Source organism: Oncorhynchus mykiss, chromosome 8 (assembly GCF_013265735.2).
Source record: "Oncorhynchus mykiss isolate Arlee chromosome 8, USDA_OmykA_1.1, whole genome shotgun sequence".
Lineage (NCBI taxonomy): Eukaryota > Metazoa > Chordata > Actinopteri > Salmoniformes > Salmonidae > Oncorhynchus > Oncorhynchus mykiss.
The window spans coordinates 59,233,531-59,252,198 of NC_048572.1; the positions used below are offsets into that span (position 1 = coordinate 59,233,531).

Sequence of the window (18,668 nt, forward strand, 5' to 3'; positions counted from 1 at the left end):
CTTTCAAAGTCCAAGACGGACAAGAATCCTGAATCCTAAACACACACTCTTTCATTTAAATAAATTACAATGTCATTAGAAGTTTGATTTGAGCTCTGGCGGCTTCTACTGCTAGACTTGCAGCAAAAACGTCAAACAGGGTGACATGAATGAACTCCATGCTTATCATAGAAAATATGTCTCACATCGGACAAACGGCAGCAGGGACTTCTACTTTAAAAACAATGACAAAAAGACATGACCAGGAAATTACATTTAGCCTAGCTCTTATCTGAATCAATCACAACAAATAATGTGATTCATGGACGATACGATAAGGTCTACTAAATTACTACTAATCCCCCTCCAAGATCCCCCTCCCCCTACTACCTCAAATGCCACAAAATGGACAAAAACGTCTTGCCATTGCCTAAGAACCTACACCCGCAAATGTAAATGGTTGATCAACACCTCCAAAATGGACACCTTGACCTAATGCCCTGTGCACTTAGGCAGATCTAAGAGGATCTGACTGCTGCAATCAATATGGAAACAGCTTCACTGTGTCTTCTGATAAGCTGGGTGGAAGTTTCATCATTGCTTATACCAATCAGATCCTGTCAGATGTCCACAAGTGACACAGGGTGTTAGGGTCGATTTGGTTGAGAGCCGTGAGAAAACGAGCTTTGATCAGTCACGGAAATAAAAAGTGCTGAAAACACGTTGGCTCACTATTTATAAAGATGGAGGACAAGCTATTGCATCCGTACTTAATAGACAGACCATGGGCTGGCTCCAGGCCCAGAAACGTGTTTTTATTAGATCAGGATTCGACTCCTGGTATCATACGAACACACAAACTACATGAAAAATGTGTAGAATTACAGGAAACAAGCTTTAAAACGGCTATTTTCCCTCTCTGCCAACAAGAGGGGTGAGAACAGTTTGAACAGTTCGGGATAGCATGGGCTGCGAGGTGGGGGTTGTTCCTACGCAGACAAATATCCATCCGGATCTTTACCACCTAGGAAATGTGTGTGACCTTCTTCAATAGTATGAGAGTACCCCTGAGCTCTAGGACGACACAGCATTAGCTAGCACTAGTCATGTTTTTTTAGTTATACAAATCCATACTTAGGAGTCAAATTCTCAATATAATATCATCTAAACTAATACTGCGCACCCCCCCCCCCCATCCCCTATCAATAGCAGCCAGGTCCACTTTACTCACGCTGTATGTGAATAAGCTGCTTTGGCATCTTGAAGTCCCCGGGGTAGAGGGACTCGTAGTAGGCGATGTTGCCGTCTGCCTCCGGGACGGGGATGACCATGTTGTGTTTCTCTCCATACACCGACTGGGCCGACATGGCTCTCTGGAGATGGTGTTCCTAGAGAGACCGAGAAAGAGTTTAGTAATATAATATATGCCATTTAGCACTCTTATCCAAAGTGATTTCTAAATTTCTAAATCGTGCTTACATTTTGGGGTGTGGTCCCAGCAGGAAACCAACATGTTCGCCATGTTCTACCAACTGAGCCACACAGGACCACAGGGAGAAGTTCAGAGATGAGGGCAAATTATTGAACAACATACCTCTCTCTGCCTGTTGGGCAAAGTCCAAGCACTTAAATAGCTAAATTGACAGGGTCATCTGGGAGTCTGAGGTAACGGATGCCTAGAGAGAGGAGTACTTAAGTCAGAGTTAACCTCAAATCACGGTCACACCAACTGCTGCCATCTGATCCATGAGGCCAGGAACAAATCAAGCGTCAAATCAGTACTGACAGAAACGGCAGCCTTTTCAAGGAGATTTCAGGTGACAAAACTAGTCATTGTTTGAAAGTACTAGAAAAACAAGAACAAAGGACTGGAAAATCAAAAGTACACAGCAGGACTTGGCAAGGCAGGAGTAAAAGTCCTGGAATGGTTAGCAGTCACACACTGATTTATTAGGTTTTTCCTCCAGGTGCAGAACCCACGTACACTCCTCCACTTATAGCAAAGGCAATTTGTAGGCTCACTCGCATTCCTGCTCCTGTTCCAAAGTCTGGGGACTAGTTTGGACGAGGCACCTTGCAGATGCACTTTACAACAACCAAATAATGACAGTCCTTTGAAATAACTACAAAACACCAGTGGATAAAACAACAGTGTATCAAGTTTGAACAGTGTCCTCTGGCTCTGAACAGGGCCTGGGGCAGTGCTCGTCTGAGCGTGCTGGCCAACAGTACTAAAATGAAAGGGCCTCTGGCTCTCAGACAGACGTGGGCACCTTGCCCTTGGCAGCCTGTCAACACAGCACAAGCACAGCGTAGGCCCAGACTTGTACATCATCTCAGCGGAGTGTGTGTTTATGGTTTCACTGCTCTGGGGGCCCCAAGGCAAACTAGAGTTGTTTCCTCTGCCTTCTCACCAGCTGTGTCAAATGGAACCCCATTCCCTATTTAGTGCAATACTTTTGCCCAGGTCAAGAGAAGACTTTGGCCTGATTAAAAGTGCACTATGTAGTGAATAGGGTGCCATTTGGGATGCACAATCCACTCCCATCTGGAGTCCTGAAGTGTTCCTTTGTCAGCAGCTAAGGCTGTGACGATAGCAGTATTGTGATGTTTTCTCCATGCAAAAAATGAAAACAATGTAGACCAAACTCTTTGGTCCTTTAAAAACCAGCTGCATATAAAATAGTGCGTGCTCAGCTTAGAAACTAAATATAATGGGACTCTGGAAGTGTTTGTTTAACAGTTGACTCATTTTCCTAAAGAATCCACTTCATGTTGCGTTTCCTTGCCACGATACTATCGAGTATCGCAATACTGGTATCGTCCCGGCTCTATCAGAAGCAGTCAAGTCTCTCTTCAAAGGCACAATGATTCATTTATGGAACAATTAGTTACCGGTTTTGAAAGAAAAAAAACTATACAAAAACAAAATGAAATAAAATATTTCCCAATGACCATGGGAAATAACCAATATATAAATACATTTGATTCAATAGGAGGCCGACCGATATCGTTTTCCCGATATTAGCCTTTTAACGACTAGGGCCATGACGATACCAGTATCGCAATATCTTTTCAGGTTCAAACATGAAAACCCGAAGCAGACCAAACTCTCTGCTTTTTACAGAGGCCCAGAACTGCAGCCATAGAAAAACACACGGGATGCCAAACAATCAAAAACCATTTTTATAGGCTACTTCCCTAGCGATGGCAAAGGGCTGGCAGATAATAGACTAGTTGAATTGCAGCTACTACCACAACAAAAATAGCCAACCTGGCTTGAACCATCCACCATCGGTCTCTTCCTCCTCCAGACTGCGACAGTCTAGAAATAGGCTTTAAATGAGCGTATCGATCACTGTCAAGGTCTGTCTGCTCTGGCGGCCCACCACTGCTGTTCCTGGCCCGAATGCCTACCAGGCATCTACTGTCCCGAATGCCTACCAGGCATCTACTGTCCCGAATGCCAGGTAGGCATCCAGTAGTGGATGGTTCAGGCCAGGTTGGCTATTTTTGTTGTGGTAGTAGCTGCAGAGGCTGGTGATCTCGCATTAGTTGACTTAACTTTCAGATTTTAATTTGAATTGAGATCATGATTAACCATGTGACAATGATTGAGAAACATACATATAAAAATCGTGACTGGCACGCAGAATGGTAGGATAAATAGTAAGCCTCCCAAACTTGAAACTTACTCACCACCTATGACATGTTTATAAAATAATTGCCTCCACATTTCCATGGTGGGATTTTGCCTATAGGCTACTTTGAAGCAAGGTAAGACAAGTTGGAATTGTTTTGATGGTCATAACAAGGATCTTTTAGCTATTTGATTTTAAGACCCCTTAAGGTATCAAAAAAATATATTTAAAAAATATTGGATGAGACATTGAATTTGGCATTACTGCTATTAGCCAATAGACATGAATTGAATAACAGAGTCATCACTACATGGAACAGACAGATGGGTGAGTAAAGGAAGTTTGTTCTGAAGTGACTGTCCTATCTGTGAGAAGACAGATCAGGAAACTAATAACTACGCATTTATCCCCTTATTTTAGGTACGGAACTATTTTTTTAAAACTGGTACCCGAGAACCAGTCTTGAGGCTTGTGGGCGTCCTAGAGCAAAACAGAGAACTTTGTAGGCCAAACCGTTTGGACGCTACAGATGTTTGTGTGAGAAGACCAATTTTCGGGATGTCTAATGGTCTGACAAACACCCCTCTAGCTCCGACACCTTTCAATGCAGATGCAGAAGGGCAATTTCGGCAGATGCAGTGGATTGAGACGCAGCCCAAGCAACAAAAAAAACATCGTGCTTAGACAGATTTTGATGGGGCTTTTTTATTATGTTAATTAGAATTCCGCAGGGCCACAGAATTGTAGGCTAAGGGTTAATGGATAACAGTTCATAAGCAGTTATGCATGCGTGGCGGTGAAACCATTTTACACCTGTTATCGGTAGCACTACCGCAGAGACTGTGGACATGTAGCCTATTGCACAACACATTCCAGGTGAAGGAGGTCAAAGCAGTAAGAAACTGGTGGTCTGCCAACATCTGTGCCTTCCAAGGAAAAATGGCACGCAGACAAATCAACAGATCCCACCAATTCCCTCTGCACCCTGTCTCAGACAATGACCCAGTGATGGTGAGTTCACGTAACAAACACCGACTGTCTGGTCTGACACACAGTTCGCACCTGTAGAAGGAAGAACTAGGGAGTCCCAAGCCCTCCAGCTGTTCTACCCCCACTAATCATAACTCAAGAGATTTCCACTGTGGTAAACCAAAGACAACACAAAATAAAAAGGTAACCATGTATGGTAGATGTCTGTCCAACTGCTGTGCATAAAAGTGTTACCAAAAGTAGAGAAGCTAGGTTGAAAAAGTCTAATGTGCAATCACCTAGAAGGCATAGACATAGTATTAAAGCTAGAACATCCATTCCCTACCCCAACCAAAACATCCATGAAAATAACTGTGACATAAGGTGGATACCACACTCATCTCATTTCCCATGCCAGTTACTGAGAAGCTGTCACTCCTATCCTTACGTGCCTCTTACGCAATACTAGTGCTGCACAGCGTAACAAAACTTCAGCACTTGTTAGATACTAGAATGTGAAAAACTTTCCGGTACAAGAATGTTACTTTCGGGACTTCTGTCAAATGGGTCTCACTGATCAAGCATATATATCAGTGCAGCCAACCCCTTATAATAGCATGCACCATGACTGCTCCACTTACTCATTGCTAGCCTGCACTGAGAGTCTTGGCTGCATCATGTTAGCTCCCAACTCATGCTGCAGATAAATCAATGCACTTGAATAAAGCAACAAAGCATATGGAAATGTTTAAACTTAATTACTGTTGGCAAAACAATGTCCATTGATTGGAGTCCACTTGTGGTAAATTCAATTGATTGGACATGATTTGGAAAGGCACACACGTCTGTAAGGTCCACAGTTGACAGTGCATGTCAGAGCAAAAACCAAGCCATGAAGTCAAAGGAATTGTCCGTAGAGCTCCGAGAAAGGATTGTGTCGAGGCACAGATCTGGGGAAGGATACCAAAACATTTCTGCAGTATTGAAGGTCCCCAAGAACAGTGACCCCCATCATTCTTAAAACGGAAGAAGTTTGGAACCACCAAGACTCTTCCTAGAGTTAACTGCCTGGCCAAACTGAGCAATCAGGGGAGAAGGGCCTTGGTCAGGGAGGGGACCAAGAACCCAATGGTCACTGACAGAGCTACAGAGTTCCTCTGTGGAGATGGGAGAACGTTCCAGAAGGACAACCATCTCCGCAGCACTCCACCAAATCAGGTAGAGCAGCCAGACGGAAGCCACTCCTTAGAAAAAAGGAACATGACAGCCCACTTGGATTTTGTCTAAAATGCACCTAAAGGACTGACCATGAGAAACAAGAATTTCTGCTCCAAGACTTAACTCTTTGGCCTGAATGCCAAGCATCACATCTGGAGGAAACCTGGCACCATCCCTACGATGAAGCATGGTGGTGGCAGCATCCTGCTGTGGGGATGTTTTTCCGCGGCAGGGACTGGGAGACTAGTCAGGATTGAGGGAAAGATGAGCGGAGCCAAGCACAGAGAGATCCTTGATGAAAACCTGCTCCAGAGCTCTCAGAACCTCAGACTGGGGTGAAGGTTCACCTTCCAGCAGGACAATGACCCAGAGCCCGGACTTGAACCCGATCAAACATCTCTGGAGAGACCTGAAAATAGCTGTGCAGCGACGCTCCCCATCCAACCTGACAGAGCTCGAGAGGGTCTGCAGAAAGGAAAGGGAGAAACTCCACAAATACAGGTGTGCCAAACTTGTAGCGTCATACCAAATAAGTCTTTAAATCGCTGACAAAGGTGCTTTAAAGTACTGAGTAAAGGGTCTGAATACTTATGTAACGTGTCAGTTTTTTTTAAAAGAAATTTGCAAAAATGTCTAATGAGGAAGTAAAAAAAAATGTTTAGATGAGTCAAACTTTGTAATCAATTTCCGAATAAGGGAGTAACGTAAAATAATGCAAAATAAGCTGATTACCACCAAAATCTTTATTCATTCAATTATTTGGTCTCTCTTACGTCTCCCAAAGATGCTCTATGGAGATAAATAGTAAAGGCGACTTTTTATAGGCACCAACTCCGCCATGATTCGTTGGACAAAGACTACGCGGAAAATGTATGGCATTCTTGGATAACCGCCGAAAATAAGATCTGTGATAAAATATGGGCTTAGGAGATCTAGGTTTTTTTCTATGAGAATGTTCATCAGCCAACGTCACTTTGTGAATTGAAGAATTTGTGACATGACACATTTTAAATAAAACAAAGGTACCATAATTCATAAAAAGATCATGTTAATAACCTCTGCGGGATTGGTGTCCCGTCCACAGGACGGTTGAGCTAACGTAGGCTAATGTGATGAGCATGAGTTTGTAAGCAACAACAAAAAATCCCAGGACATAGACTTATCTGATATGGACAGAAAGCTTAGATTAAAAATGATTTAACTGCACGGTCTAATTTACAGTAGCTATTAAAGTGAAAGAATACAATGCTATTGTTTGAGGAGAGTGCACAGTTATTAACTTGAAAATGTATTAATAAACCAATTAGGCACATTTGGGCAGTCTTGATACAAAATGTTGAACATATATGCAATGGTTCATGGGATCAGTCTAAAACGTTGCGCATACACTTCTGCCATCTAGTGGCCAAAATGTAAATGGTGCTTGGGCTGGAATAATACATGGTCTTTCTCTTGCATTTCGAAGATGGTATTATCTTTTACCAGATCAAATGTGTTATATTCTCAAACATAAATTTCACATTTCCACAAACTTCAAAGTGTTACCTTTCAAATGGTACCAATAATATGCATATCCTTACTTCAGGTCCTGAGCTACAGGCAGTTAGATATGGGTGTCATTTTTAGGCAAAAATTGAAAAAAAAAGGTCAGAATCCTTAGACTGACAAACAAAGTCAAATTGATTGTATGTGATTCATTAATGCATACATGGCTGTCAGAAGCAATATCAATACATTACAATTTATTACACTCAAAAAAATGCCCAACTATTGAACAGAGCAGTAGCATGGTTTATGTCTGCATCAAATGCCATTCTGTGAACGGCTAACATGCCTTTTTTTATGTGGTATCTTGATGGTATCAAGAATTGTGATACTAAACCTGGTATCGAAATCCAAATTCTGTTATGGTGGCAACAGTCCATTTCAGTTGGCTGGAGTGGAGACTTAAAGAGTACAACAGTATGAGTCATAATACCTTAATACCTGTAAAACCTAGCAGCCATTGGAACCATTTTACTGTTGGACCACTAGGTTGTATGGGTATTATGACACCTCCACTGTGGGGCTCTAATTGTTAAGGGGCCCCCTTGCTGGGACTCCTACTGTGCTCTGCATGCCACTAGTTTACTACAGCTGTGGTGGCTGCCTAACACACAAAACCTCTGGCTGACACCAAGCCTCCAAGAGCAATAAGATACATTGTGTCACAGAGAAATGTCAAGAAGAAATGTCCCGACCTCCCATAAATAAATTAACACATTCAAGTCAAAATGTGCAATTAATGAAAACAGATCTGCAGGGAGCATCGCACCTTAAATTATAGCTTCACACACACAGAAGGCTAGCTGAGGAACACTCAACTCCGTTCTCTTATATTGAGGCGGAGTTGAGTTTTGACAACTGGTCGCGGGATTCGCTAGCAACATTGAGTTACCAATCAGCCGATTCTTATTAAAATGTCAATTCTGAAAACGCTTACCTGAAACTCCTGTACAACTGTGATCCTTCTGCGGGGTGGTGAAATTCATACTATTAATAAAAAAATATTTTTAAAAAAAGTTTTAGCGAGATTCAATTGGGTATATGCTATCCGGGATCCTTGGGACGACGCCCTCTCTCCCTTAAAGTTTACATTTTAAATGGTCAGGGTAGGGGATAAGATGTGGATGTCCCAGAGATCCCGGATTGCACTAGCCGATTTAATTGAGTTGAGCAACACAAATTAAGAAAAAAGTCAGGGGTTGTATTCGATAAAAGTTTTTATTTAACTTGTGAATTTTAAGCACACGCAGAATGACTGCAGTTGTACAGGACACACACAGAAGACATTTTTACAAGAATCGACATTTTTACAAGAATCGACTGATGTTGGTGACTCAATGTCGTTGCAAGAAAATTGCCCAGTTATCAAAACTCAACTCAAGCCTCGATATAAGGACGGAGCTGCTTGTTCTTCAGCTAACAGACGGCAAAACCCTTGAAATGGATTGACAGAAAATTCCAACGGTCATTAAATAAAGTCCATGTTTCAACTGAAGCACGGCATGTATATAAATACAATATAACATGTTTTTAAAAAGCAGGCTATACAAGTTTCACTGAAATGTAAACACAGACATGGCCCAAGAGGCACGATTTCTTGTTTATGATCATTATTTGTGTACTTATTTGACATCTTTGCCGCACTGTTAGGAGCTAGTAACAAACTTCTCTGCACCCGCTATAATATCTGTTAAACTGTGTACACGACCACTAAACTTGGATTTGATTACCAAAACAGACTGACTGACATGCAATTTTGACAGGTACAAACGTCCACACCATAACAAAGCCACGTGCGTAGACAACACTCTAGACACATGGAACCTTGGGGCGAGAGCCAAATATTAACCAAGGCGGTAAGAAAAATACACATTGTAATCACCCAATCATAAGTTAATTGAAAGTAAAGCAAAACAGTGCACCAATGAGTGATTTCTCATTCGTTGGTTAATACTTAAAACATGACCAGAACATGCGAGTCAAACAATGGGTAGTTTGAGTGCACATTTAGCTAGCTTTGTTTTATCTAAAAACACGGACCTTTTCTACTCGAGGCATGCAATGTTGACATTTTTCCGCCAGTATCGTCTTCACACAGGCACATAAAGAATGTCTGATCATTAGCTCCCCCTTGCACCGGTCCTTTGCCATTACGCCAACAGACAAGGCACATCCCAGAGACACACAACAAAATGTCGGATTCATGGGAGTCACGTGATTCCTTTGTACTTAGAAAATCTCCTCCAGCGAAAATAACCAACTAAAACCAGAATATTGAATAATATATATAAATAATTCATCCTTAGTGATCTGGAAAATGTATCCACTTATTGTTAAGACTATCTACACAACATTTTCGTCGTGTTTTTTTTAAATAAAATTGGCGGCCATTTTGTGCAAACATGCGCAGAAAAAAAGAGGAGCGCCTCAAAATATAAAAATAAGGAGAAATGTTTATTTGCATATTTTCGAACTATAAAAACATACCGATTCCTCTTCTTTCTCCATCCCCGTCGGCATTTGTGGCACTGCCCGGTTAATAGATGCATATTCATGCAGGTCGGGTAAATCCTCACATCGGAAGACGGGTAGTGGCTTGGAAGCGTCCAGCGCCCGTGCCCGAAACGACAATTTACTCATTTTTTAAAATTCGAGATGCAACATAAATCTATCCAATCTCCTTAAATTCACATCGGTTTCGAGTTGAGCTTTCATGGATGATTCTGTGCGGTTATTCTGACATATACGGTTCGGCCTATTAAAGCTAAAGTTAGGGCGTCGCGAACGGAGCCGGGAAGGCCCGGATCTTGATCGCTCTATTTCGGTCTTTTTTTCAGAGGCTTCCCTGTCTATCGGTGGTTCAGTACGCCATGGCCAACATGGCGGACATTAAAAACTCTTTAACGCTCAAAGCAGCCCAACCCACCGATCACCGAACAGCCATTCCCACGCGGTCCCGAGCGCGTGCGCGTTCGCGACGGTGGGGGACGTGCCCCCCAAAACTAAACAAGTCAAATAAAACATTTACATCATTTGGGTAAGTAGCTAACCATTATATGTTTCAGGTTAAATTTGGAATCCAATTACAAAAGGGGCATGCTGAATGTCCCTAATTGGTTACAATCTAAAGCCTACATTGCCTTATCATTAGGTCTCTCTTTATGTAGTGTTGTCTCTCTCTTGTTGTGATGTGTTTTGTCCTATATTTATATTGTATTTTTTTATCCCAGGCCCCTTATTTGACTTGCCTAGTTAGATTATTATTTTTTAAATCAGTGACAAATAATTCTGAATGATTGTCTCTAACATTAGACATTGTATTATCATGCACCTTTTATTCCTCAGTTGTTTTACATGTGATTTGAACATTGAGGGGGGATGTTTTTAAATTTGATTAAATATTGGGATTTTGTAAATGTGATTAAATATATTGGGATTTAGTAACTTCTATTAAATATTGGGATGGGAAGACATGGATGATAACTAACAAACCATACATGATGCATTTGCATTACAATGCTCTGGCATGATACCAAATATTTGAAGTTGTTTTGCTGCATCTTGCTGATGCAGTACCAAGCCTAGCTCTTAAGTTGAAACAAAAATATAAAACCCTTGAAACATAAACTACGAGTGTTATTTGAAAATAACCAAAGTAAAATATGACTAGACTTACTAAATTACTAGTCACTACCAGTACGGGGAACTGAACAGCTTCTGAAAATATTTTCAAAGTTTGAAAATGTTGCCCTCTTGTGGTGTGATTAACCCTAGAACTGTGGCCCGCTGCAACCAAACTGTGTGGTCCTCCGTTGACCAGTGTGTAAATCCTATCGTAATTCAACAGTGGTGGCTGGAAAACATGTTTGATATCATTCTGCTCCAGCCATTACCACAAGCCTGTCCTCGCCAATTAAAGTGCTACCAACATCGTGTGTAATTCAAATATTTGGAAATAATAAGAACCCCAAAACAAAGGGTTCTGGTGCCATAAGTTGGCAAGCCTTGTCCGAGCCCGAATGGTCAATAAGGCTAGTCCGCTTGACACCAAACTCAAAGTCTTCCCACCGTCAGTCTAAAGGCTCCTTGATATTGTAGTCACAATGTGTCTATAATGATGGTGGCTGTGCTTTACTGATTGGTTATCCTGTGCCAAACACCCACACAGCACCCAAGTCCTACCCCCTTCTCATACAACTTTTGGATTTTCAAATAAAGAGGTCTCAACCCCCCAGAAAAAAATAAACATTTGAGAGAACCAATCAAAGCTCAAGCCAATTTTGTTGTGAATATTGCACCATCAACAGGCTCCTGTCCAGACAAGTGTCACAGCTCTCCTTAGCTGTGTACCATCTGAGTCACATCAGCCATGCTACCATAGGGCATGAATCCATCTCCTGTTTCTGTAGTGTGAGGCAGCTTAATGTACAAATACACCCCCTGGACAGGATGCTAGTCTCTCTGTGCCTTACCCCAATACCTCATGAATGCCAAGTGGAGATGCATCTGGTGCTTTACTAAAGCCCATTTAGGACATTCTCAGGGCTTACCTATAGTAATGGCAGACATCGGGTCTAGCCAGGCTCCAAGAGTTGTAGGTTCCACTCGGCGTCGACCATTACAAAAGACAGCATCATTGGGATCTGAGTGGGAATAAAAAAAACAGCTCATCATTCCTTTGAGTGTTTAATCAAAGGGGTCATCATGTTGATGGGACTGGGACAGCGGTTCCAATTGCAAAGAGTAACTCAAATCTCAGAGTGGGCGTGCTTGTGTGTATTCATTGCTCAGATTAGAGAGGCAAAACATTGTTTACGCTAGGAACCAAAAAGGGCAAACACAATGAAACAAACAGGGAGGGACCTACAGTGCATTTGGAAAGTTCAGACCCCTTCACCCCCCCCCCAAAATGGAATAAGTGGAATAAGTTAAAATTCCTCAATCTACACACAATACCCCATAATAACAAACCAAGAACAGGTAGACATTTTTGTAAATGTATTAAATAAAACATACCTTATTTACAGAAGTATTCAGACCCTTTGCTAAGAGACTCAAAATTGAGCTCAAGTGCATCCTGTTTCCATTTTCCACCTGCAATAAATTCAATTGATTGGACATGATTTGGAAGGACACCTGTCTATATAAGGTCCCACAGTTGACAGTGCATGTCAGAGCAAAAATAAAGCCATGAGGTTAAAGGAATGTTGAGGCACAGATCTGGGGAAGGTTACCAAAACATTTCAGCAGCATTCAAGGTCCCCAAGAACACAGTGGCCTCCATCATTCTTAAATGAAAGAAGTTTGGAACCACCAAGACTATTCCTAGAGGTGGAATAGCTCCCTGGTCAGGGAGGTGACCAAGAACCCAATGGTCACTCTGACAGAGCACTAGAGTTCCTCTGTGGAGATGGGTTGTCCTTCTGGAAGGTTCTCCCATCTCTGCATCACTCCACCAATCAGGCCTTTACGGTAGAGTGGCCAGACGGAAGCCACTCCTCAGTAAAAGGCACATGACAGCCCGCTTTGATTTTGCCAAAAGGCACCTAAAGAACTCTGACAATGAGAAACAATATTCTCTGTTCTGATGAAAGAAACCAAGATTGAACTCTTTGGCCTGAATGCCAAGTCTGGAGGAAACCAGGCACCGCTCATCACCTGGCCAATAGCATCCCTACAGCGAAGCATGGTTGTGGCAGCATCATGCTGTGGGGATGTTTTTCAGCATCAGGGACTGGGAGACTAGTCAGGATCGAGGGAAAGAGCAAAGTACAGAGAGATCCTTGATGAAGTCCTGAGCACTCTGGAGCAGGTTCTCAGACTAGGGCGAAGGTTGACCTTCAAACAGGACAATGACCCGAAGCACACAGTCAAGACCACGCAGGAGTGGCCCAGCCAGAGTATCATTCAGTGGCCCAGCCAGAGCCCGGACTTGAACCCGATCAAACAGCTCTGGAGAGACCTGAAAATACCTGTGTTGCGACGGTCCTCATCCAACCTGACAGAGCTTGAGGATCTGCAGAGCAGAATGGGACAAACTCCAAAAATACAAGCTTGTAGCATCATACCCAAGAAGACTTGATTCTATAATCGCTGCCAAACGTGCTTCAACAAAGTTGTGAATAAAGGGTCTGAATAGTTATGTAAATTTGATTTTTAACAAATAAAATTAGCAACGTTTTTGCCTTGTCATTATGGGGTATTGTATGTAGATTGAAGGAAAACATGTTTTAATCCATTTTAGAATTAGCCTGTAACCTAACAAAATATGAAAAAAGTCAAGGGGCCTGAATACTTTCCAAATGCACTGTACCTGCATTTGTCCAATAGAAACTCGTTTTAAACTAAATGCAGGTAGATCCCTACGCGTTTGTCAACAAAAACAACTTTCTATTGGACAAATGCAGATAGGTCCCACTCCCACTGGTTATTAAAGTAAACAGTTTCCATTGCAAAACCTTTTGCAACAGCCCAAACGTTTTGTAACAGAATACAACTAATGAATACACCCCTGCTCTCTCCCCTGTCCATGTAATCTAACTCAAAAAGACCTAAAAGGCAAAACTGATACTAAAATCAGCATTCTCCGAAACGCTTCGTGATTATGACCCCAGGACAAGTCTACCCCATTCAGATGCTAACTGCTTTAGTGCCTATTGACGATAGTATCTTCTGGTCGGGGAGTTAAGTTCTGTACGGGTACTTTTATTGGGTTAGTGTTTCCACATGGTCATATCTCCATGTTACATTGCTTGTTTACGGAAGACATAGGCGGCCACCTGTGCTAATTAGCTCTGTGTGTAAACGTAAATTGGTAGGAAGTGTAATTCATCAACTGGAGGCACACACAGCTTATGGATGTGTAAAACTGCAACTGTATAAGAGGCATATCAGCATATATTTTTTTAAACTAGTGAAAGCAATAATTGACGTTTGTAAACGTCAACACAGCATTGGGAATGTAGTTCGCAAAGCGAGGACAAGCCTAGTGTTTTGTCTCTGACATCGAGCCCAGGGCTAGTAACGTTAAGTCTGATCCAGCCACTATACTGATTATTCTGTTATTAATTACCTACATGCCAAACAACTTGGCGTTAGTCAACACTTCAAATATGAATGTGCAGTTCCTTTGTAGACCACTGGTAGTTGGTTGGCAGTGTAAGCTATCAAATATTGCCTTCCTTGCCTAGCTGGAACATGACAATTAGTTAGTGGTTATAAATTTACAAGCCGATTTACAATAATAATTGTACAGTTTACACCAGATTTATGTATGACACGTTGCGGTCATGAATTTGGTCCGTAACTTAGCATTAGCTGGCTTTCTTCCTGACTCTTTGGACAATAATACGTTTAGCATTTCGAAGGTCAGAACATTTGAAAGCAAACGACAATTTATAACGCTTAAACCAAACTAAAAACGTTAGCTAACTTACAAGCTAAAAATGGAGCTGGCTCGCGATTGTAACTTTAACGTAGTTAGTTACTAGTAAGTAGCCTAGCATGCTGATTTGACATCGGTGGTTTGCAAACTTAAGCCATTCAATTTAATTGTGATAGCTTGCTATCCACCAAACAAGACGATTCACACGACAGTTGTTTCGATCAGCTATACAAAGATACCTGAAAAACTTACCGTAAAATTGACTCCAGGATGGGTGATAACATTTCTTGTGATCATGAGTGATTCCCCAAAAGCCAAGGACAGACGCTGGCGTAACGTTATCGTTTTGCAAACGCCATGCAGTAAAATTCTCCTGATAAGACGTCATTCAGCTTTTTGTTAAGCATCGGATTTCTCTTGATCGTATCGGAAAGCCTCTCTCTCCGTCGAAGTAATACGTTATTGAGATCAGATAATTATACTTGTTATTTCCAAGAAGATTAGCTAGCAAAACTAGGAGAGAAGTGTTCTTGTTGGGGGTTAACAACTTTGCAATAGAAGACGCATCCTGATTGGTCGGTGGCTGGCACCAATCTGTAGAGAGCAATGAGGTAGAGAACACTGGGTTGATGAGCTCACCCTCAAACGAGAAAGTTCCATCTGTTGTACACGGTATTCTAAACCCTCTGTATTACCTTGGGAATGGACCACCTAACATACAAGATGGAAACAGACGCAGAAACGCAGTCTTTCAATTGCAGTACGGAAATGATTATTATATTATTTGAATGCTGCCTGACTGCAGGTTGGGAGAGATGTCAATCTGTACACTACTTACAGCTTGATTTAAATCAGTGGAACAAATTATACAATGTATTATTTACGGGATTACAATTTTATTCTGTGATGGAACTATTCACAAAAACAAAACAATTACCAGAGAGACCCACTAACGTCAAACTGTCTACCTTGCAAAAAAGGTCTAACACAACAGAAAACTAATTTCAACCATTGGGCATTCTCCCAACCTGTATTGGAGCCGCGCTTCCAACTCCTGATACCAATGTTCGCACCAACTGTGTCCTGTGGATTGGCCTTGTTCCCCTCCTCCAAGCTAGTGGCAGTGCTGATGCCATATGACTCAAGTATCTACAAATGCTCATTAGGCAGTGCAGCATCTGAAAACAGTGGCAGCTGTATTTTTGTTGTTCAGATCAGGACACTATCCTGAGATTTATCCAGAGTTGGAAAATGCATGAATTGGCAAAAATAAGAGGTGAAATGCATCTGTTAAACTGTAGAAAACATGTGGGTAGCACAAGATGAACAGTGAGTTGAAAGCTGGATCAGAGGCCTAGGCCACAGTGAGCCAAACATTCCTTGGAATCTTTCTAACAAAAAGAAAGCAAGGACAAATGACACACACGCAGCATGGAACAATTTTGGGGTAATTTGTTTTGGAACTTTAATAAATAATTTCAGAAATAAAGTAATGCAAAATGTGAACGTGATGAAATAAAAAGGCACTTTAAAAACTGTGTTCTTACAACTAAGTGGGATGTTTGAAATTCTACAAAGATCTGAATGACGTCACTCCCTTAACACTGATCTTTATAACTGAAATGTAGTCACCATTATTCAATGGAAGAGTTTGATTAAACCATCTAATTAGAAGATAATTATTCAACAGTAAAATAAAAACACGCTGAGGATACAGGTCAAGTAATAAACCATTCAGAACCCCATTCAGAACTCAATTTCTGTAACTGAAGCAAGACACTTAAAAATAAGGCATTGTTTGCAAACAAGGCAGTGAGTTCTGTAATATTTGGCATCGCTATTAAGAGTTTAATAGGGACCTGAGTTCTTTAAAACTAAACAATTTAAACCTGGAGCCCATAATACTACTAATGTACATTAATGTCATTTTATTTTATAAAGATTTACAAATATCATGACTATCTTTAAAAAATTAACATTTAAATTGATTGTTCAGGTTGAATAATAAATTGATTAACATACCTTTGCTTCCAGCCCCTTTCTGTGACTAAAATATGGCTTTACACAGAATTTCCTACAAACTGTACACATTACAATTTACTGCTGTCCTAATGGCCAGCTATCGCTACGTATCTTGTCCCATATCGACATCCAATTTCACCCTCAAAAACAGAAATAATGGCTCCACGGTTCTATGAAAGGCACAACCACACCTTCAATGACCTTACCAGTCCTGTGGCAAAAATAAAATCAGTTTAAACATTCGGCCAAGTTCCACAAAAAAGTAAAAACCAAAGTTTATACATACTGTACAATTTTTCAATTCAAATGATGCATAGAAAAAAACGGTTAGTAAAACATACTGAAATAGTGGCAAAATGCACTGCTATTATTTGGTGACTACAAAAACAAACCATGAACATAAACCCCCCACAATATTATTTTGCATACAGTGTTGTAATGACAGAGAGGATTCTCCATCATTTGCCCTCGTATTTTGGATTGACAACAGTTGTTACAGCACTCTTGTAGATGGGATTCTCACCCTGCAAAAGACAAGCAAAAAGAGTGAGAAAGAGTAATCATGGATACATTGTCTTTGTCCCAAATGGCAGCATATTCCCTATTTTTTTGTTAACCTTTTATTTAACTACATACATACAGTGGGGAGAACAAGTATTTGATAACCTGCAAAATCGGCAGTGTTTCCTACTTAAAGCATGTAGAGGTCTGTAATTTTTTATCATAGGTACACTTCAACTGAGAGACGGAATCGAAAACAAAATCCAGAAAATCACATTGTATGATTTTTAAGTAATTCATTTGCATTTTATTGCATGACATAAGTACTTGATCACCTACCAACCAGTAAGAATTCCAGCTCTCACAGACCTGTTAGTTTTTCTTTAAGAAGCCCTCCTGTTCTCCACTCATTACCTGTATTAACTGCACCTGTTTGAACTTGTTTGAAAGACACCTGTCCACACACTCAATCAAACAGACTCCAACCTCTCCACAATGGCCAAGACCAGAGAGCTGTGTAAGGACATCAGGGTTCAAATTGTAGACCTGCACAAGGCTGGGATGGGCTACAGGATATTAGGCAAGCAGCTCGGTGAGACGGCAACAACTGTTGGCGCAATTATTAGAAAATGGAAGAAGTTCAAGATGACGGTCAATCACCCTTGGTCTGGGGCTCCATGCAAGATCTCACCTCGTGGGGCATCAATGATCATGAGGAAGGTGAGGGATCAGCCCAGAACTACACGGCAGGACCTGGTCAATGACCTGAAGAGAGCTGGGACCACAGTCTCAAAGAAAACCATTAGTAACACACTACGCATGGATTAAAATCCTGCAGCGCACGCAAGGTCCCCCTGCTCAAGCCAGCGCATGTCCAGGCCCATCTGAAGTTTGCCAATGACCATCTGGATGATCCAGAGAAGGAATAGGTCCCAATAGAAAATATTTGGAGGGAGCTGAAAGTCTGTATTGCCCAGCGACAGCCCCGAAACCTGTATGGGGGAGTGGGCCAAAATCCCTGCTGCAGTGTGTGCAAACCTGGCCAAGAACTACAGGAACCATATGATCACGTTAATTGCAAAAAAGGTTTCTGTACCAAATATTAAGTTCTGCTTTTCTGATGTATCAAATACTTATGTCATGCAAATTAATTACAAAAAAAAAAAAAACAATTCTGGATTTTCTGGATTTTTGTTTTAGATTCCATCTCTCACAGTTGAAGTGTACCTATGATAAAAATTACAGATCTCTACATGCTTTGTAAGTAGGAAAACCTGCAAAATCGGCAGTGTATGAAATACTTGTTCTCCCCACTGTACATACATAACTATTTTTGACCAGGGCCCATAGGTGCCATTTGGAATGTTGTCCAAAAAGAGAATCATTCGGTTAGAACCACTTCACATATC

General features: G+C 41.3%; 2 protein-coding genes across 5 annotated transcripts in view; both read right to left on the reverse strand.

Moving 5' to 3' along the window:
* Positions 1–15,339, reverse strand: part of LOC110530239 (enhancer of polycomb homolog 1) — a 34,476-nt gene extending 19,137 nt beyond the window's left edge. The window contains exons 1-3 of one of the 3 annotated variants that reach the window (XM_021613139.2): positions 14,989–15,339; positions 11,903–11,995; positions 1,211–1,367 (exon numbers count right to left, since the gene is read on the reverse strand). In XM_021613139.2, the coding sequence (XP_021468814.2) occupies positions 1,211–1,346 (136 nt within the window). In that variant the 5' untranslated portion in view covers positions 1,347–1,367; positions 11,903–11,995; positions 14,989–15,339. Of the gene's footprint in view, positions 1–1,210; positions 1,368–9,839; positions 10,281–11,902; positions 11,996–14,988 lie in introns of those variants that run through there. The other 2 variants (XM_021613138.2, XM_036985813.1) reach the window with 2 other exon arrangements.
* An 832-nt stretch (positions 15,340–16,171) lies between these two features.
* LOC110530238 (integrin beta-1) overlaps positions 16,172–18,668 on the reverse strand; it is a 29,836-nt gene continuing 27,339 nt past the window's right edge. For both annotated transcript variants that reach the window (XM_021613135.2, XM_021613136.2), the window contains one exon: positions 16,172–17,282. Coding sequence is in view for 1 of the 2 variants with exons in the window: in XM_021613136.2 (XP_021468811.1) it covers positions 17,217–17,282 (66 nt within the window). In the remaining variant the exon portion in view is untranslated. The remainder of the gene's footprint in view (positions 17,283–18,668) is intronic.